This window comes from Syzygium oleosum, unplaced genomic scaffold, assembly GCF_021117445.2.
Source record: "Syzygium oleosum isolate NSW1041296 unplaced genomic scaffold, Sole_v2.1 Sole_v2.43, whole genome shotgun sequence".
Lineage (NCBI taxonomy): Eukaryota > Viridiplantae > Streptophyta > Magnoliopsida > Myrtales > Myrtaceae > Syzygium > Syzygium oleosum.
In genome coordinates this window covers 723,157-744,859 of record NW_026607527.1, presented here as the reverse complement: position 1 = coordinate 744,859, position 21,703 = coordinate 723,157, and the positions used below count along the sequence as shown (strand labels likewise).

At 40.4% G+C, this 21,703-nt stretch overlaps 2 protein-coding genes across 2 annotated transcripts; both read left to right on the top strand.

Moving 5' to 3' along the window:
• Positions 1 to 3,507: 3,507 nt before the first annotated feature.
• Positions 3,508 to 4,529, top strand: LOC130136216 (protein DMP2-like). Its single transcript, XM_056306380.1, has one exon. The coding sequence runs from the start codon at positions 3,539 to 3,541 to the stop codon at positions 4,217 to 4,219; it is 681 nt and encodes a 226-aa protein (XP_056162355.1). The 5' UTR covers positions 3,508 to 3,538; the 3' UTR covers positions 4,220 to 4,529.
• A 7,404-nt stretch (positions 4,530 to 11,933) lies between these two features.
• LOC130136176 (protein DMP2-like) lies at positions 11,934 to 12,932 on the top strand. The gene has a single exon (XM_056306320.1). The coding sequence runs from the start codon at positions 11,963 to 11,965 to the stop codon at positions 12,677 to 12,679; it is 717 nt and encodes a 238-aa protein (XP_056162295.1). The 5' UTR covers positions 11,934 to 11,962; the 3' UTR covers positions 12,680 to 12,932.
• Positions 12,933 to 21,703: the final 8,771 nt, after the last annotated feature.

Here is a 21,703-nt window from a genome sequence, read left to right as displayed (position 1 = left end):
TTTTTTAAAAAATATTCACGAAATTTCATATTTTCCCGAAATCTGACTTTTTTTTTATTTTCTAGAAATTTTTATGAATTTTTCTAGAATTTTTCAATTTTTATGCATTTTCTAAAAAAAAATTTGTGAGAAAATAGGGAGAATGCATTCGGAATCAGAAGCTACAAAAAGTAGCTTCTCTTTTTCTTGCCAAAAACTCATTCGGAATCAAAAATGCGTTACGGAATCAAGAATGCGTTACGGAATCAAGTATTTTTAACAAACGCATTTTTATTCCAGGAATGCAAAAATCGCTCAGAATGCATTCGGAGATTTTTAACAAACGTCGTTACGTTCGGAATGCATTCCGGAACAAATTTTTATTCGGAATGCATTCCATGCGCACCCTTACTTTCCCTGCCTCGGGTTTTTTTTTTGCAGCCTTTTTAGTACTTCGACAAAAACACTTTTGATCTAGCTACTCATATTTGTATTATAGATCGATCAGGAATATATTTGTATCATATTTGACAAAAACACTTTTGGTCGCTTTGGTCAGTTTGTCAACCATGGAGTGAAAAGGATCTAACTTATGATTACAATGTTAACCAGACTAAAGCCGCGACCAAGTATCAATTTCAAATTACTATTCTGCCTCCCTTTAAAGGAGGATAGGTTATGATTAATCACATGGTTGGTTCTCGAACTTTTCTTCACCGTTCGATGTAGTCCCGAAACTTTTTTGTTAATCAATTTAGGCCCCGAACTTCCGAAAATTTGCTCAACGCAGTCATCCTGTGAGGTATATCGTACATTACATGGGTATTTTTTGGACATGGACTGCCACGTTATCGTTTATTAGGCCAAAATAGCGAATAGTTTTCCCAAGTCAGCAAAACTTCATGAACTCAACAAAAATTATGGCCAAGTTAGCGAACGGTGTTAGAAATTTTGATGAAAGATATGCATTTATTAGATTTTTGAAGTTCAAGGGCTAGATTGAGCAAAAAAGTTTAGACCCCGTATTAATTGAGTAAAAGCATAGAGCCACCCATGTCATCATACCATAAATTATTTATGTGTCAAATTAATAGACATGATATAACGGGTCAATCATAACATCAGTGTTATTTGAATTTTAACCAACTTTGCATTTCAGTTTAAACATAAAACAATTCTAAATGAAAAATTTTACTTTCGAAGTATTTCCAAAGTACCTCGCCCGACAAATGAGAGAATTCTCGATAATGACGAGGTTGTGCTGAAGGTCCTTCCCCTTTTGGGCCGGTTGTGGGCGAGGAGGGATTCGAACCCCCGACACCATGGTTCGTAGTCATTTGCTGTAATCCTCTGAGTTACAGGCTCCGCCATTCTTCTCTAGATCTATTCCCGGAAGTAACCCTAATTAAAAAAAAAAAAGAACCTTATCTTCGAATAGTCAAGGTTTGAATCGGTAAATCAATAGCCAGTTCAAAGGTTACACCAATCGGTCTCAGTCCTCCTCAACTAAGACAAACAACTAGTCCTTAATCGTTGAAATGTTCCCCACTTCTTGAACTGGTTGGTTTAGGTCCATTCCAATTCCAGTAGCTATATCACGTGCTGAATTCTCCAATTGATTTCACCTACATTTGACGACTCAATGACAAGCTAACCCCAATTTTTGGCACAAGTGTTCTTATCTTTGACACGCGCACATCGGACTTGAACATTCAAATGATAATCTTTGTTTTTTATTATCTCGATTTTTGCACCACCAAAGTTTGTGATGAGAGAATGTGCTGTCAATTAGCACATCTAATTGAAATGTACTTGAGTCGACTGCTCTTATTATATCATAATCTCCAAATTCATGTGCACATTCCTAATTTAGTTTCGGGCATCTACTGCTATTATGTGATCTGTTCATCGTGTCATCATCACACCCCGTACGTAACCGGCTGAAATATTTTATGATGTCTTGTAAATTTATGTAGAGATAACAGATTAAGAGCCTCCGCACAATACATTTTTGTTGTACTAAATTATAAATATTGACCGGTTAGATCTAATTATTGAATGTTGCATTATGAGCTTAGAGATTTCAGCACGACAGTTTTGAAAGGGTCACACGTTGTAGGTGTACATACACACGCATATATGTGGGTGTGTGGCAAGAAAGATGGCCAACTAGTTTTTCTCTTTTATATTATTTGTATCGTTTTCTTCTGACAAGGATGAGAAAGAAATCCTTACTTGCAAGAAAGCAAACCCATGTCTCTTTCCTCTTGGTCAGGAGTAACATCTAATGACATTCGTCATTTGAACCAAAGGATCACGTCACAAGTCCGTTTAAAGTGGATTAAGGGACAGTCCCCTTCTTAAAAGGATGAGGAACAGCAAGTGACCCCGCGAAATCTTCAATTTAAGTCATAACTACTTGGAATCATTCTCGATCTTAAAGTCTGAGGTAAGGGGGCTCAATACTGTGGTATAATTTTATCGGCTTGTTGCCGCATGAGACTCGACATGTCTCCTTACGAAAATCATCGCGTCCTTAAGTTCAAATGGTCGTGCCCTTGTGAGCACCGGACTAACTATGCTTGGAGGTACAATTGGAGACGCTTCAATTAGAAAAAAAACTAGAAGGATCATGTATTCTTCCTACTATTTTCTTTTGATTTGTGGGTTACAAGAACGGATGTCACCTCACATTTATAGTTGATTAAGTTTGCACATGAATAATATCTGTAATTTATAATCTGCCTTGTCAAAGGTATGATCGGAAAAAGTTTCCTCCAATCCAATTAGGAGGGAGGAAAACATAGCTCAAAACAGAATATAATTGGGTAGATGCGCGAACACCACATGGATGAAGGGTCACATAGGAAATTGCGTGAATTTTAAGATTGATTGTTGGTGCACATACGTGATGTATGCTACAACTTGCACATGAGATAAAACACCATAAGATGGGTGTAGGAAGATTCAAATGGCTTCGATCACTTTGGTACTTAACCTTCCATAAAAGAGACGGTTTTAGTCATAGAAACATGTTCTTGACCTCATTGAAGCCTATTGAGGCTATATCTTTCTCGAGCTATATATATATGTTTTCATTTTTAGTCGGATGAAATTTCCTCAAACCATGCTTATTATAATTGGTGGTTGCAAGTTATGAACGCCATCTATATGCACACTTAAACTAAAAATTAAAAGTGGGTGATCCGGTGTTTGTAACCCGATAGTCAGCAACATGGTTGAAGAAAATTTTCTCTAATCAAGGATGGAAAAATAGCACGACCACTTACACAATCACTTCGTGTTTTTCTTTGCCACCATTATCTATACATAGTGTATTTTCGGTTAATTAGGGTTGAAGATAGTCGAAAGGCCCAAAAACATATAGTTTGGTGTTAGGAAATATTCGAAACTAAGAAACAATATTGAACTAACCTTCCCACTTTAAAACAGTGGGCAATTAATATGATTTTCCGTCCAAGCTTCCTCTAACCCGACTTCGCTCCGCCTATAAATACCCTAACCTGAGGTCGTTTCAAGACACAAAACACAAGCCCACATGTTACCCAAAATCCTAGGCAGCTTGTTAATTTTTGAAAAATTAGTTAGCTTTGTCAAAAAAATGGCAAGCAAGATCTCTTCCCAATCCTCTTCTCAGCAACAAAGCAGCAGCACCACCACCAGCAGCACCAGCAGCAGCAGCGCATACACCGGACTAGGCAACATCATTAAGCTCCTTCCGACCGGGACCGTCTTCTTGTTCCAATTCCTCAACCCTCTTTTAACCAACAACGGCGAGTGCCACACTTATAACAAGTACCTAAGCGCCATTCTGATCGCAGTTTGCGGCATTTCGTGTATTGTGGCTAGCTTCACCGACAGCTACAAGGGGACGGATGGGTCGACCCACTATGGGTTCGCCACGGCCAAGGGCATCTGGCCTAGCACGAGCTCTGGTAGCTCCACGAACTCATCGGGGTATAAGCTTCGGTTTTCGGATTTCGTCCATGCTTTCTTGTCGGTGATTATTTTCATAGTTCTGGCGTTGTTGGACACGAACACCGTGAAATGCTTCTATCCATCTTTCGAGAATACGGAGAAGACTTTGATCATGGTTCTGCCGACCGTGATCGGCTCGATCTCGAGCACGCTGTTCACGTTGTTCCCGAGCACGCGCAATGGAGTTGGGTATCCTTCGAGCGACACTAGTACTACATCGGAGACTAGTACTACCGCATAGAGCAATGTCGAGAAAGCTTGATGACACACATAAGCACATATGCATGATCCAATGCAACCACATGCATATTTCCACGTAAATGCATCTAGGGTTTCTCATATTTGACTCGCACTGTAGTATGAATGAGTACATAATTACGATCGTACGTATTTGTTGCCGTAGGTCTTAAATGTATTGGCATATCTGATCTATTTGTAGTGGAATCCATAAATTTATTATCAATGTCTTTTGGTTAGTCTGTCATCACGAGTGGTATATCAATCATATTCAACTTCATTTATGGCACCCAAAATTTTATTTCTTCTGGAAATTAGTTCCTTTTTTAAGTTAGATAAACAAGCGAATTGGGCAGCTCAGACGCTCAGATTGGGTCAATATGGCGTTTGCGATTGTCTCAGTGCATCTAGTGCGCATCAACATTCATATTTTTGTGAAAGCTTTGGATGCTTATGATCAAGAAAAATTAAAAACAAAACAGTCAAGGTATTAAATTAATCTCAACAAGTTGACAAAACTTTCCATAAACTTTAGATGGTTTCACATCTTTCGGCATCTCTTTTTAGCCTCTCTTGACAGATCATTAAATGCTTATACAAATTTGGGGGAAAATTAAAAATCGTATTCAATTGGATCTAACGATGCACATTCATTTCAACACGTCTAACAAATTTATATAATAATTACTCATTGATGGAATAATTGTGACATCGCTGAATTAACTCACTGAGATATTATTTATTTTGGCCTGTCCCATATCATGCCTCACGGTTTTGTCCTTTGGCATACACGGTGGGCACCTTTTCAGGAAGTCACCCATCCTAGGAGTGCTTCCAACTAAGCATGCTTAACTTTGGAGTTCCAAAGGTAAGTATTGTCGTTACGTCAAAAGGCGCCTTCATGAAATTTTAAGAATCACGAAGATTAATTGTTCGTGGATTTACGCCTTAACATTCATATATCCGTGAAAGTTTGTTTTAGGTGCCTATGATTAAAAAAGTCAAAATGCGTAAACCGTCGGATTGAAAAAATGTTTAAATTCTTAACTTAAATGCGAATTATTTAAAGCATGTAAATCGACATGCAAAATCATAAATCTGTGAAATGAATTTTTAACAAATGAATCTTATGTATTTTATTTATTTTTCATGTCCAAAAGTAAATACAGTACTTCATTAGAAGAAAGCTGTGTAGCACGTATTAATTCGCTTATTTACATTTCGAAGTACTCAATAAATCTCATAAATATTTTCCTATTAAATTTAAATGGTTTTACATCTTTCGGCATCTGTTTTTAGCCTCTTGAATGATCCGCATTCATCTTAGCACATTGAACAAACTTATCTAATAGTTACTCCTTGTTGGAATAAATATCAACAACAATTTTGTCAATCAATTAGTTACCTGAGCGAGAGGGTCCAATGTTCCATAAAATATGTTTCACCCACCGGCGTGTGTGCCGCTCCGATTTTACTTAGCTCATGAGGTCGATGTGTACTTGATTTTCCTAATCGACTCAACTCTTTCACACTTTGGAGCTACAATCCTATGTACAAGTTATTAAATGTTGTTGTGGCCAATTCAAACCTAGCAAAATAACAAATTCTCAAAAAAAAAAAAAACTCATATCATGATGTTTAAAGCTAGAAAAATTTCTGAGAAAAATGGTTGTGGCCTTTGCACTTGTGGATCCTTTACACCTATCGTAGCACGGCTAAGTGGGTCGATAATCCAAATCGGGCCAATCCACAGTTTGGGCTTGGCTTGTTAATAAAAAAGTTCTCTCTGTGTTATTTGTTCTATGCACTGAATTCCAAGATTCAAACATGCGTAGTTACCAAATCATTACCATGGTTGGGAACAAAAACTGAAGAAGTTTCAGTCAAAGCTTTTGCATTCCGAACTCAATTGACGGGCTATAAATTTTAGTCTACACCGAGTTGGGAGGCCCGTAAATACTAGCTGTGAAACTACACGACTCGAGCCGAGCGTAGTCATTGGAAAGCTTATTTAAAGCCCCGATCGAATGTGGACGAGTCTCATTTTCCGCCTCTAAATTAACTTCAGACTTCGACTTGCTGGATCTTGCCAACCAATGTGCCAGCCAAAGGGCATTCTCGTCATTTACTTTTTTTAATCCTTTTTTTTCTTTCTTTTTTCATTTTTCTATTTTTTTTAGTTTTCCTTTTCTTTTTTCTTTTTCCCTTTTCCCTCCGCCGACCATCGTTGGGCCTCGTTGATGGCCGGTGGAGGTTGCCGGACGCAGGCGAGGGGCCGCCCTTGTCGGAGTTGGGTGAGGGTAGCCTTGGGCTAGTGAGGTTGAGGGTTGCCCTCGCCTCAACCAAAGAGAGGCGACCCTTGTCTGATGCTAGTGAGGGCAACCCTCGCCCTTGCCAGATCAAGTGAGAGTTGCCCTCACTAGCCCAAGCGAGGGTGAACCTTGCCCAACGCCGGTGAGGGCAACCCTCGCCCTCGCATGGGATGGTGAGGCTAACCCTCTCCCTCGCCTGAGGCCGGCAACCTCCGTTGGCCATCGACAAGGTGTGGCGATGGCCGGGGGAGGGAAAAAGAAAAAGAAAAAAGAAAAAAAAGAAAAGGAAAGTAAAAGGAAAAGAAAAGAAAAGAAAAGTAAAAAAGAATAAAAAAATATACTTATATTTTTTTGACTAAAATACCCCTTGTCAAAATAGTCACATGTTGGCCGGCCGGCCAGAAGTCCTTATTCGAGACGATTTGGCCAATTCAGTCCTTATTTGAAATAAAATCCACTTTAGGTTTTTATTTGAGAAAATGAGAGTATTTTAGCTTCTTATTTGTAATTTTTCCCTCTTTGTTTTAAAAATAGATTGCAGCCTTACCTTGTCTCCCCTTTGAGCCCCATGCAACTTTATCAAAAAAGGGCCAAAAGATCAATTGATTAATCCTTTTCTCTCTACCACCAGAAAAATATAAAACTCAAGGTTTTTACTACATGTGAGTTGTTCCAAGGTTGGTCTATATTTCACCTGAAACCAAATATGTTGGAACTGGTTCCATAAATTTTGGAAGCTAGAACTTGGAACTTACTATGTGTATTTTGAAACCTGGAACTTATCTTATCAATTGGTTTCAGGGTCTACCCGTGAACCGGCCAATTTTTTTTGTTTCATTTTTTATATTTAATTTTTAGTTAAGGAAAATGAAATGAACGCTACAATCCATAAAAGATGATCATGTAAAATAAAATAAATAATAAAAATTTCAAAACACGTAATTGCGGTTCATTGGTTCCTGGTTAGGTTCTTTGGTTCATAGTTCTTGGTTTGGTTCTTACCCAATAATTGGGAATCGAACTGCATAATACTAGTTCCACTTTTTTTGGAACTGGGTTTCGGATTGTTAACTGCGAGAACCTGGTACTGAACTCTATTTATATGGTCGGTTTGGTTCGGTTCCTGATTCTATCCCGGACCCATACTCACTCCTAGTTTTTGCTGAGCTCACCCCTTTGAATTTCATGTTGAGTGGCCATTTTCTTGTTTTAGCTATCTTCATTTTTTCGTTGTGTAAAAGCTTCTTTCAATTATTTTTTGTGATAAATGATGAGATAAGAAATATTTTATGATCATTCATAATTTAACGCGACAACTCAGACAATTGATGAGATTAAGTTTTTTTATTTTAATTGAAATACTAATGTAGTAATTTTTTTTTTGGTGACTTTGAACAAGATGGAAACTTCATGAAATGAATGAACGTAGACAAGTTCACTCAATAAGATAAACGGAGTAATGCCCTTTAGTATTTTTCTTTCGGTCAAAAGCAAAACTACTTTTCGCTACAATTTTTTTTTGTATTTTGGTTTATCACGTGGTATTCTTCCCTAAATCTGAAAATAACAAATATTAGTCGAACTTTTAAGTTGAGTACTTTGAAAATTTCACCCCCTCTTACAGAGATTTCTGGCTCTCATGCCGGTCGCGACCCCTATTTGGAGATCAAGCAAGGGTGTCTAGGCTTGGTGAGGCGTCGTCGCCCTCACATTCACAACGACTATGGTCGCGGGCTCTTGCCCGAGCAAGGTGGCGAGGGGCGAGGGGTGGCTAGCCCTCACATTCACGATGGCTATGATCGCAGACCCTCACTTGCGTGTGATGGCAGGGGTTGGTGATCCTCGTCAAGATCTAAGTGGCAGCGAACTTTCGCCCACATTCCTCTCTCTCTCTCACCCACTTTCCCCTCCTCGGGTTTTTGTTTTCCTTAGCTTTTTTTTAGCACTATGACAAAATCACTTTGGGTCTAGCTAGTCATATTTGTGTTCTAGATCGAGTAGATAGATATTAGATTCTGGATGGTTGCTTTGGTCATTTTGTCAACCATGCAGTGAAAAGGATCTAACTTATGATTACGATCTTAAAGCAGACTAAAGCGGCGACCGAGTACCAATTTCAAATTACTATTCCGTCTCCTTGTTAAAGGAGGATAGATTATGTATAATGATGTGGATGGTCTCTGAACTTTTCTTCAATGTTTAATGTGATCTCCGAATTTATTTTTAGTCAATCTAGGCCTCGAACTTCCGAAAATCCGCTCAATGTAGTCGTCCCGTTAAGTATACCACTGCATTACACGGGTCTTTTTGACGTGGATTGCCATGTCAGCGTTTATTAGACCAAAATAACGAGTCGTTTTCCCAAGTCAGCAAACTTCATGATTTCATTAAAAAAATATGGCCAAGTTAGCTAACGGCATTAGAATTTTAATGAAAGAACTGCATTCATTGGATTTTTTAAGTTCGAGGACTACATTGAGCAAAAAAGTTCAGGCCTCATATTGGACGTTGAAGAAAAGCACATAACCACCCATGTCATTGTACTGTAAATTATTGATATGTCGAATAAATGGACATGATATGACGAGTCAATCATAACGTTCGTGTGATATGAATTTTAATCAACTTTGCGTTCCAATTTAAACATAAAACCATTCTAAATGTTAAATTTTACTTTTGAAGTATTGTTGGGAAATTACTCAATCAGTTCAAAACTTATTATACATATGCCAATTCAGTTTTAAATTTTTAAATTTTGTCATTTTTTCCAATATAATCATTTCAGTCAATTTTTACCAAAAATCGCCGACACAACGGTTTAGTCATCGCCGGCCGCTCTACGTAGCACACCGCCGTGTTAGTAATTTTTAGTGAAAATTGGTCAGAAGGACTACATTAGAATTTTGCGAAAAGATTCGGGACTAAATTTTAGCAAAATTGAAAAGTTTAGGACAGAATTGATATTCGTACAATACATTTAAAATTAATTGGATGATTTCCCCGAGTATGGCCAAACCATATCATGATTTGAATCTGTAAATCAATAGCCAGTTCAAAGGTCACACCAATCAGTCTTAGTCCTCCTCAATTAAAGACAAAACAACTACCACTCAAGCCTTGAAATGTTCCCTACTTCTTGAACTGGTTGGTTTAGGTCCATTCCAATTCCATTAGTTATATCACGTGCGGAATTCTACAATTGATTTCACCCACATTTGACGACCCAATGACCAGCTAACCCCAATTTTGGCACAAAGTGTTATTATCTTTGACACGCACACATCGGACTTGAACATTCAAATGATAATCTATGTTTTTTAATACCGCGATTTTGCAATACGAAAGTTTGTGATTAGAGAATGTGCTGTCAATTAGCAATCAAATTGAAATGTGCTTGAGTTGACTGCTCTCGTGTCATAATATATTCTCTATATTCATTTGTACATTTCTAATTTAGTTTCTTCACGGACGTTGTGGCCACCGCTATCATGCGGACCGTACACCATGTCATCGTCATCATACATTGCACCTAATGGACTAACAAATTTCATGATTTTGTTGTAAATTTATATGTAGACAGCGGGCTAAAAGAGCCTTTGCGCAATACAATTTTGTCGTGCTAACTATAAATACCGGACCGATTGGACATGATTATCGAGTGTTGGTTCACGGGCTTATAGATCTCATCGCGCCAGTTTTGAAAGAGTCTGATAAAAAGATCTCTTTAAGTCAGTCGGCAAGAAAGACGGCCAACTAGTTTTTGTCACGTTTATATTGTTTGTATCGTTTTCTCCTGGCAAGGATGATAAAGAAATCCTTTCTCGAGGGCTTTGACCTCATACTTCATGAAAGCAGACCCATTGCTCTCTCCTCTTGGTCAGGGATAAGATCTAATGATATCCATCATTTAACAAGAGGATCATGTCATGATAACATTTGAACAAAAGAGATCATGTCACAAGTCCAGTTGAGGTAGACCATGCATGGGACATGAGAAAAAGTTCTTTTTTGGCCCCTCTTTTCGTCCTTGTTAAAAGGATGAGGAGCAGCAAGAGGCCTTAGCAATCCTGCGGAATTTTTGATTTAAGGCATGACTACTTAGCATCGTTCATGATTTTATAGTCCGAGGCTAGCCAGCTTAATATTGAACTGGAGCATGCTGACAGACTACAACTCTCTTTACATGAGAGTAGACATGTCTCCTTACGGTATTCATTGTATCCTTAAGGTTCAAATGGTTGTGGCTTTGTGAAAGATAGTGAGTGTGAGAAGCATTGGGCTAACCATGCTTGGTGGTACAATTGGAAACACTCCGATTGAAAAAAGCTAAAAGGGTCATGCATTCTTCCAACCATATTCTTTTGATTGGTGGGTAACAAATATGTATATTGTCTCACATTTATATTTAGTTAAGTTTATATGTGGACGATGTCCATAATTTTTAATCCACCAATTAAAAGTATGGTGGGAGAAAGGTTTTCTCTTACCAAGAGGAAGGAAAATATAGCCCGAATTAGAATACAATTGGGTGAATGCACATTCCCCAAACGTGTGAGGGGCCACGAGGAAAATTGTGTGAATTTAAAGATTGATTGTGGGTGCACATGTACATGATCCATGCAACAACTTGCACAAGAGATAGAACCATAGAATGGGTGTAGGAAGATTCAACAGGGTTCCATCACTTTGGCAAGTAACCTTTCATAAAAGAGAAGGTTATAGTCATAGAAGCACGTTCTTCACCTTATGGAAGCCTATTGAGACTATATTCTTATCATAATTGGTTGTTATCAATATCACCCAAATGCAAACTTAAACTAAAGTTAAAGCAGGTGATCCTTATTTTTGTAACCTACCAATCAGAGTCATGGTTGAAAAACATTTCCTCTAATCAAGGATGGAAAAGTAGCACGACCATTTGCATAATCACTTCGTGTTTTTCTTTGCCACTGTTATCTATACATAGTGCGCTTTTGGTTAATTAGGTTTGGAGATACTCAAAAGGCCCAACAACAGATAGTTTGGAGTTAGGAAATATTCGAAACTACAAAATAGTGTCGAACTAAATATAGTTGCCAGACAAAGCGTGGCCTCTATTTCCGATCCTTGTTTCTTGTGACAAGTTAAAATTATCATTCTTTGATAATGGATTTCACTTTGCGTATCTCTAACCTCTCCTCTTCTCACATTTGGTCAACTTTCCAAAACGCGATTAAGAACTGTTTGCTCTTCATAAGATTCAACCGTTTCGACCAGAAAATTGGGTTGGACTGAATCTGGTCAACTATCTAAGAATGGAACGCCAAGACCTTCTCACTTTAAAACAGTGCCAATTCGTATGATTTTCCGTCCATGCAACTTCCTCGTACCCGACTTCGCTCCGCCTATAAATACCCAAACTTGAGGTCATTTCAAGACACAAAACACAATCCCAAATGCCTCCCCCAATCCTAGGCAGCTTGTTCATTTTTCAAAAGTTAGTTAGCATTGTAAAAAAAATGGGAAACAAGATCTCTTCCCAATCTTCCACTACCAATTCTCAGCAACAAAGCAGCAGCAGCAGCAGCAGCAGCAGCAGCAGCAGTAGCAGCAGCGCATACACCGGACTAGGCAACATTATCAAGCTCCTTCCGACCGGGACCGTCTTCTTGTTTCAATTCCTCAACCCTCTTCTGACCAACAACGGCGAGTGCCACACTTATAACAAGTACCTAAGCGCCATTCTGATCGCAGTTTGTGGCATTTCATGTTTTGTGGCTAGCTTCACCGACAGCTACAAGGGGACGGATGGGTCAACCCACTATGGGTTCGCCACGGCCAAGGGCATCTGGCCTAGCTCGAGCTCCGGTAGCTCCACGAGCTCGTCGGGGTATAAGCTTCGGTTTTCGGACTTTGTCCATGCTTTCTTGTCGGTGATTATTTTTGCAGTTCTGGCGTTGTTGGACACGAACACCGTGAAGTGCTTCTATCCGTCTTTCGAGAATACGGAGAAGACTTTGATCACGGTTCTGCCGACTGTGATCGGCTCGATCTCGAGCACGCTGTTCACGTTGTTCCCGAGCACACGCAACGGAGTTGGGTATCCTTCAAGTGGCACTAGTACCACCTCGGAGACTAGTACTACCTCGGAGAGCAATGCCGAGAAAGTTTGATGACACACAAAAGCACATATGCATGATACAATGCAAGTTCATGCATATTTCCAAATTAATGCATCTAGGGTTTCTCATGTTAGACTCATGTGCTCTAGGATGAGTACATAATTACGATTATACGTATTTGTTGCTGTAGATCTTACAGTGTATCGGTAGATCTGATCTATTTGTAGTGGAATTCATTTATTTATCAATGTCTTTTGGTTAGTTTGTCATCACGGGTGGTATATATCAATCATATTCAGCTTCATTTATGGCAGCCCAAATTTAATTTCAAGGATTCGGATTTTCTGAAATTAGTTTCTTTTTTAAGTTAGATGACGTTACCCCTTAAGATCCGAGTACATCAGCAACAAGCGAATTGGATAGCTCAGATCGGGTCTACGTACCTCAAAATAAACAAGAAAAAGTAAAAACAGAACAGTCAAAATACGTAAAATTTTAGATTCGGGAAAATGTATAAAGCCAAAAATAAATGGTACATCAGATAAATTCTTAACTTCGAATTTATGAGATCATTACAATCACGCAGATTCACTTGTGAATTCGACTCACTTTCGTGATTAATGAAATTGATGTGTATTTCTCATTTCGTTTTAGTAAGTCTCGCCCGAAACTGATCACTCTCGGGATACTAACCAATAGGGAATGGCTAACTAGGGAAAACGGTACGTGGACCAAAGAACTCGACCGTGAATTGACCTTCGATTCCGAGGAACGATGAGGGAATATTTTGGGCCAATGTGGGCCGATCCAAGGAAGGGTGCGGATTGATTTGCCAGCGACGTACGATCGAACCGCGGGTGATTCCGCATGACCGATTGTGTGCGTGACGAACAATCCCAAAACTTATTCCGAATGATTGCGACCTTCGGAACTAGTGATGGACCCTCACGTTTTCTTGGTAATCAAGGCCACCATGACTCGAGTAACCCTAGGTCGATACGCGTAGCCCCCAAAAAGCCGCCCGTTAGTAAGAGACACTAAAATCGCAATTGAGCGAAATGGATCGTTGAGTTGATTTCCGAACTTGAGTGTCGAATTTCACGAACGTATAAGACTAATACATTGGATGACATCGCAAGACGCGTGGCCAACCTCGTTATCGCTTGGAATTGTCGGAAAGGTACAATTTGGTTCGGGTGTGGAAAATGACCGTTTTGCCCCTAGGATTAAGTGTGCTCATTTGAATCAAGAAGGGCAATTTGGGCATTGGGAAGCCCCCCCGAAATGCCCCTCTCCCTCTTGCTCTCTTTCCTTTTTTGCCCCTTGGTGATAGTGGGGTTGACCATTTGTGGCCTTTGGATCTAGTGAGACTTGATGTGTGCTTGAATTGTGACCCTTGGATGAGCTAGATAGTGGTGAGGGTAGGATTGTCATTCTAGCAAGTTGGTTGACCAATCCCCACCCACTCAATTTTATAATACTCTCTCTCTCTCTCTCTCTCTCTCTCTCTCTCTCTCTCTCTCTCTCTCTCCCTCACCTTCGGCCGAGCTCCTCCCCCCTCCCCCCCGTTGCGCGTCGCCTTGCTCGGCCAGCAGCCGCCATGTCCAGCTGTGCCATCGTCGCACCGTTGCCGTTAAATCTCTAGCCGTCCGGCGACCCACGCTGCTATGCTTGCTTCCCGTTCTTTTCCCCACGCAGCTCTCTCTCTCTCTCTCTCTCTCTCTCTCTCTCTCCCCGTTCTTCCCTTTCGACCAACACCGACGCCACCACCTCCGACCAACACCACCAGCCGCCTTGTACGTCGCCACCCCCAACCCGCCGTGGCCGTCCGCCGCCCGAGAACTGCCGTCCACACCATCGACCGCCATTGCTCCCCTGTTCGCGAGTCTCACCGCCAACCACCGTCTGACCCTCCCTCTCTCCCTCTTCCGGCACTGGCAACCTCGGCACCACCTGGAGCCTCACCCCCCGCCGTAAAATGCTATCAGTTTGCCACAACCCGGCCTGGTTTGCCAGCCTTGATAGCCAGTTTCAGCCGTGGAGCCGTGACCATAGGAGTGCCTGCTTGCCCGGCGTTGCTGCTTTGCCGCGCTCGTCTGGCGCCCTTGCTGTCCCCTTGCTCAGCCTTGTTTACTTAGGACTAAGTGTGAGTGGAAACCCTAAACCCTAATTAGGCTTTTGTGTATTTTTAAGCAAGTTTAGGGATTATTAGGGAGATTTAGGGGTTAGTTAATGGCTGATGATTAGGGCTGATGGTGAGGTGATTTCGGTAGCCTAATGTGCTATTTTAAAGGTGGATTAGAGGCATATAGTGGGCTGCTTTATGATTGAGAAGTGTCGGCTTGATTGGACTATATGTTGTTAGTCTATGGTTTAAATGTGGATTGCTATGTGTGCTATGGTTGGACCATGAAATGGCTGAATCATGCATGGCTTGAATTAATTGTGTGATGTTGTGATGTTTTAGTGGGTGCTTGATATGGCCGAGGAATGAGGGACATTGTGGGCCATAGGCATGTGTGATTTCAATGACTTAATAGTATAATTTTTGTGCGCCAAATTGTGGACCGTGGCTGAATTATCTTGAACGGCGAATTGAGCATGTTGTTATGTTGGATTGAGTGAATAATGTGGATTCAATTGATGCCCCGATTTCTGGATGATATGGCCATGATTTTGTGCATATTGAGTGATGGCATAATATGTAAACCATGTGAGTTTGCATGAAGCTCATTTAGCATGTGATCACCTAAAATGCCCTGAGGCGTCGTTTACGCGGGGTTCAGATAATAATTAGTAAAGTGTGTACGTGTGGTCACATAAGCCCTGATGCGTTTAATGCGGGGTATTGAACCCGTCCTGAGGCGGTTAACGCGGGATGATACCCGGTTTACCGGATGATGGCCAACCTGAGGCATCGTTCACGTGGGTTGTGTCATGGACTTGAGGCGTGTTACGCGAGTCCCGAGCAGTGATGGACCTGATGCGTTTAACACGGGTTGGAGATTAATTGGAAATTGGCACGTGTGCGAATTGTGCATTATTGAGTGCAAGTGTGTGAATGACAAGTGTTCGTGGCCAAGTGATAATATGTATGTGCTATGACTAGTTTCTGTATTATTATTGTGTGCCTCACCTGCAGGGTCGATTATGCGCTTGATTTGGGCCCGAGGGCCTAAGTCGTCTGATTTACTCAATTGTGTGATTGGATAGTTACTTGTCTGGAGGTGTATGTTAGCCTAGGTTAGGTTTAAGGGGGCCTACTTACTGAGGTTCGTTCTCACTGTTGTAACCCCAACATTTCAGACCCCCGACCTTGAGGATGGCCAGCGTACCGCTACGTTTTGGGATCCCGGACCATATAGAGCGTTCGGTGATTGAGTACCCCGGTTGGAACGGGGAGGCTTATATTATATATTACACCATCGTATGGGTCGACGAGGGCGGGTCACAGCCCAAGGCCCATCCTTACCTTGGTTGGTGCTTTTGGGACCAGTTCGGCTTTTACAGACCTCTTAGGACTTTTGACGTTCCGATCGACGGGTTAGGTCAGTGGGACTCGCAGGCAGCTGATGGGGAGGTAGTGAGCCCCGATTCTGTGTTCGAGGCGGATTCTGATCCACGGCCCGTCATTATAGAATCAGATGAGGAGATTATGGAGTGGGAGTCCGATCCCGATCCGGAGCCGATGGAGTTAGAGTTAGAGCATGAGGAGGACCCTGAAGAGGTGCCGGAGCCCGAGGATGATCCCGAGGAGGAGCCGTTGGAGGTCGAGTCCGAGCCCGAGTCTATGGATTCCGAGTTCGAGTCGTTCCACGATTCATCCGAGTCTTCTGGATCCGACTCGGATTGGATACCACCTAGGATTATCTTAGAGCGTAGCTAGCGTTTAGGGCCGACACTTTTGAAGGAGCCCTTTTTGGATATAGTACCCGGCCCGCTCCGCCCTTTTTGATGATGGTGGCTTGCTGACCCATTTTTGGCCTATGTATACTTAAGTTCAAATGGATGTTGTAGATTCTCTCTTGTTTAATATAAGTATGTGTTTATGAAGTATGTTACTGTGTTTGTTTTCCGTTGCTATCTCGGTCATATTTATTTATTGTATGGGTGTGTGATCGTTTCCGCGTGTGGATATTCTCTGATTCGGGGTTTTGGGTCGGCGACGAGTCCTGGGACGTCGTGTTCGATACGACCGAAGAAGGGACGTCGCGTGCTGTAGGGTTCGGGGCGTGACACTAACTATGCACATTCGTTTTAGCACGTCGAACAAATTTATTTAATAATTACTCCTTGATGGAAAAACTATCATTTAGCAATTTCCTAAATCAATTAGTTACTTGGGGCGATTGAGTCTCATGTTCTATAAAATATATTGAAGCTTCTAGTTTGTCTTTCCCTTTGATCTTACGTATCTCATGAGGTTGATGTGTACTTGACTTTCCCAATCGACTCAATTCTTTCACACTTTGGAGACTTTGCTAGAATCCTATTTACAAGTTATTAAATGTTGATTTGACCAATTGATACCTAGCAAAATAAATTCTCGAAAAACAAAAACTCATATCATGATATTGCTAGAAAAATTTCTGAGAAAAATGATTGTAGCCTTTTCACTTGGATTTCCTTTACACGAATACTAGCACAAAATCTATCATCTTTTTTTTGGGCTTTTTTCTTTGACAACCCAATTGTGACAAGGTATCTTGGTGGGTTCATGGCCCGAGCGTGATCAGCTCGATCTTGAGCATGCTGTTCACGTTGTTCCCGAGCACGCACAACGGAGTTGGGTATCCTTCGAGCGACACTAATGCCACATCGGAGACTAGTACTACCTCGTAGAGCAATGCCGAGAAAGTTTGATGACACACATAAGCACATATGCATGATCCAATGCAACCACATGCATATTTCCACGTAAATGCATCTAGGGTTTCTCATAATAGACTCATGTACTGTAGTATGTGTACATAATTACGATCGTATGTATTTGTTGCCGTAGGTCTTACAATGTATTGTTGTAACCGTTACGTGTTAACGGCTCAATATTAGTGCACGTGTAACCGTTATGACATTAGTGGCTCAACATTAGTGCACGTGTAACCGTTATGACATTAGTGCAAGTGTAACCATTATGACATTAGTGGCTCAACATTAGTGCACGTGTAACCGTTGTATTCTCTCGTCTATAAATAGACGTGTCTTCTTAGGTCAAAGGAGATATAGAGAAAGAATTCCTCGAAATACTTCTAGAGCGTCTCTTGAGTTTTCTCTTCAATAATATTCCTTAAGTGTGCCGATTTTAAGAAGTGTTCGATAGAGTACTGTTCGTATAGTGCCGATACAAACAGGTTTAAGGTGTTGTATCTTGAGAGGCATAGTTCGTGAAGCTGCTTAACACCGTTGGCAGGAACTAATTGCTTTAAGGAAATTCGGCTAGCCGTACCTCACCTCCTGTTTTACTTTTATCACTTTCTCGAATTTATTCTGATTACAACAAACAGTGTTACGTAATTTTGTTCTTCTATTTTTTGATAACAATCTTAAGGCAATTAACTTACTGTCTGTTGTTTTTATCATAAAATCGAGATGGCTGATAACAATAAAGTATCCAATGATGTCCAGAATGTTTTTGGAGACATTCCTATGGTCGTTTCAACTTGTGAGATTCAGACCTCGTGGCCTGGTGTTGTGGCAGCAAATGTTGCGAGGCTTCGAGCTAAAACCATCTATGGTGGTACGGGTGCAAGTCGTTTGGCTGATATACCCGGGACTATTTTTCACAATAGTATAGGCCAAATGGCGTATGGTTCAATTCCTGGCGGGATGGTTCAACAGGCTTTGCCTAATTTGATGGTACCATCTCCAGTAATACCGAATGAGAAACCGGAGAAATTCGCCGGCATGGGCTTTAAACAGTGGCAGAAGAAGATGTTCTTCTATTTGACCACGTTGAATCTAGTCAAATATTTATCGGAGGTGTGCCCGATAATTAGCCCAGATGAGCAAGATGTCGCGACGCTTGGGGCATTGCAGGCTTGGAAGCATGGGGGTTTTCTATGCCGAAACTATATCCTTAACTGTTTGGTAAATTCTCTATATAATATTTATTGTAATATTGAAACTGCTAAACAGTTATGGGAGTCCTTAGAAAAGAAATACAAAATTGAGGACGCGAGCACCAACAAATTTGTGGTTGCCAAGTTCTTGGATTTCAAAATGGCGGATTCTAAATTTGTCATGAATCAAGTTCAGAAATTGCAAATAATTCTGAACGACATCTTTGCTGAAGGAATGATACTTAGTGAATCATTCCAAGTGGCAGCTATTATTGAGAAGCTGACTCCGTGCTGGTCAGATTCAAAAATTATTTGAAGCACAAACGGAAATAGATGAGCCTTGAAGATCTCATTCTGCGCCTTAGAATCGAGGAGGACAATAGGAGAAATGCAAGCCATCCTATGGAACCAAAGGCCAACACTGTGGAGTTTTCCGATTCCAAGCAAGATAGGAAGAGGAAGAAGTCCTTTCAAGAAAAAGGCAAGCAGAATGAACAGTCCCATAAATTCCTAGGGACATATTTTATTTGCAATAAGCCCGGCCACTGGGCTAAGGATTGCAAGAAGTGCTCGAGCAAAGGCAAAGGCGATGGTACAACCAAGCAGTTGAATCTGACAGAGCGGGAAGATAATGAAAGACTGATTGCTGTGGTGGTGTCTGAGGTATCTTTAGTGTCAAACAATATTGATTGGTGGTTGGACACAGGTGCCACAAATCATATTTGTGTGGATAAACACCTGTTCTCGTCTTATGAGAAGGCTGAGAAAGATGAGATGATTTATATGGCTAACTCTACATCAGCAAAAGTAGTTGGGAGAGGAAAGGTGATCTTGAAGTTCACCTCCGGCAAGGAGATCACCCTACAAAATGTACTGCATGTACCGAAGATCTGGAAGAATCTCATTTCTGGCCCTATACTTGTCAAGAGGGATTTCAAAATTGTATTTGAATCTGACAAGTTTGTACTTTCCAAAGGGGGGATGTATGTAGGGAAATGGTACTTGTATAATGACATGTTCAAAGCCAATGTGGCTGTCATTGATGTTAACTCGAAATCTTGTACCCAAAGGCTATTAATAAAGAGAAGTCTTCAGTTTACACTATTGTGTCTCCTTATCTATGGCATGGTAGATTAGGACATGTAAACTATGGTACAATGAAGAAAATAGCAAACTTGGGGCTAATTCCAAGGTTTAAGTTCGATGCCTGTTACAAGTGTGAGACTTGTGTTGAGGCTAAATTTGCTAAGAAACCTTTCAAATCAATTGAAAGAACAAGGGAACCTTTACAACTAATCCATAATGATCTATGTGATTTGAAATTTGTAAAAAGTAGAGATGAAAAGAAGTACTTCATCACTTTTGTGGATGATTGTACTCGATTTTGTTATGTTTATTTATTAACTAGCAAATATGAGACTATGAACATGTTTATCAAGTATAAAAATGAGGTCGAGAACCAACTTAATAGTCGAATCAAAGTGCTTAGGTTTGACAGAGGAGGGGAATACAATTCTTCCAATTTGAAGGAGTTGTGTGCTAGCTTGGGGATAATTCTCCAAAGTACCCCACCTTATACTCCACAACAAAATGGAGTTGCTGAACGGAAAAATAGAGCTTTAAAGGAGATGGCTAATGCCATGCTCTTGAGTTCAGGTTTACCTCAGAACTTATGGGGGGAAACAGTTTTAAGTGTTAAGTGCAAACTACATTTTAAATAAAGTGCTCCACAAAAGGATAGGTAAGACTCCATATGAGTTATGGAATGGAAGGTTGCCATCCTACAATTTTTTTGAAAGTGTGGGGGTGCCTAGCCAAAGTGGCGATTCCTCCTCCTAAACAAACTCGGTTGGGACCTAAAACGGTGGATTGCATATTCATCGGTTATGCTCAAAATATCAATGCATACAAATTTTTGGTTGACAAATATGAAAATGTGGAAATCCATGCCAATACTATCCTAGAATCAAGGGATGCTGAATTCTTTGAGAATATATATCCTGCGAAAAGAAATCAGGGTGAACCTTCTTGGAAGAGAATTAAAAATTCAGAATTTGAGAATGAGGAAGTTGAGGCCGAAGAAGCTGAACTTCGAAGGAGTAAGAGGTCGCAGATTGAAAAATCTTTCGGACCTGATTTTCTGACATACATGTTAGAAGGTGAGCCTCAAACATTTCAAGAAGCAATATCAACTCTAGAAGCTCCTTACTGGAAAGAAGTTGTTGACATTGAAATTGACTTTATCCTAAGTAATCACACTTGGGAATTGGTTGATCTTCCATCAGGAAATAAACCAATTGGATGTAAATGGATCTTCAAAAAGAAGCGTAAAGCCGATGGTTCCATAGATAAGTATAAAGCAAGGCTTGTTACCAAAGGGTTTAGACAAAGATAGGGTCTATACTACTTTGATACTTATTCACCTGTAACGAGAATAACATCAATTAGGATGTTGATTGCTATAGCTTCGCTATACAATTTGCAGGTACATCAAATGGATGTGAAAACTGCATTCTTGAATGGTGATCTCGACGAGGAGATTTATATGGAACAATATGAGGGATTTAAGGTCAAAGGACAAGAACATAAAGTGTGTAAACTTGTCAAATCATTGTATGGACTTAAACAAGCTCCTAAACAATGGCATGAGAAGTTTGACCATATGATGATCCAAAATGGATATAGAATCAATGAATGTGACAAATGTGTATATACTAAATCCACAACCGTTGGATGTGTACTTATCTATCTATATGTCGATGACTTGTTGATTTTTGGAGATAACACTGAGGTTGTCAAAATCACCAATAATGTTCTCAAGAAGAATTTTGAGATGAAAGACTTAGGTGTTACGGATGTTATACTTGGCATCAAAATTTTAAGAATTCTGATGGTTTAGGTTTAACACAATCTCATTACATTGAAAATGTAATTGAGAGGTTTAAAGGGTTCGGCATTAAAGATGCGAGTAATCCTCTTCTTCCACACCTAACTTTAAGAAAGAATACTGGAAATA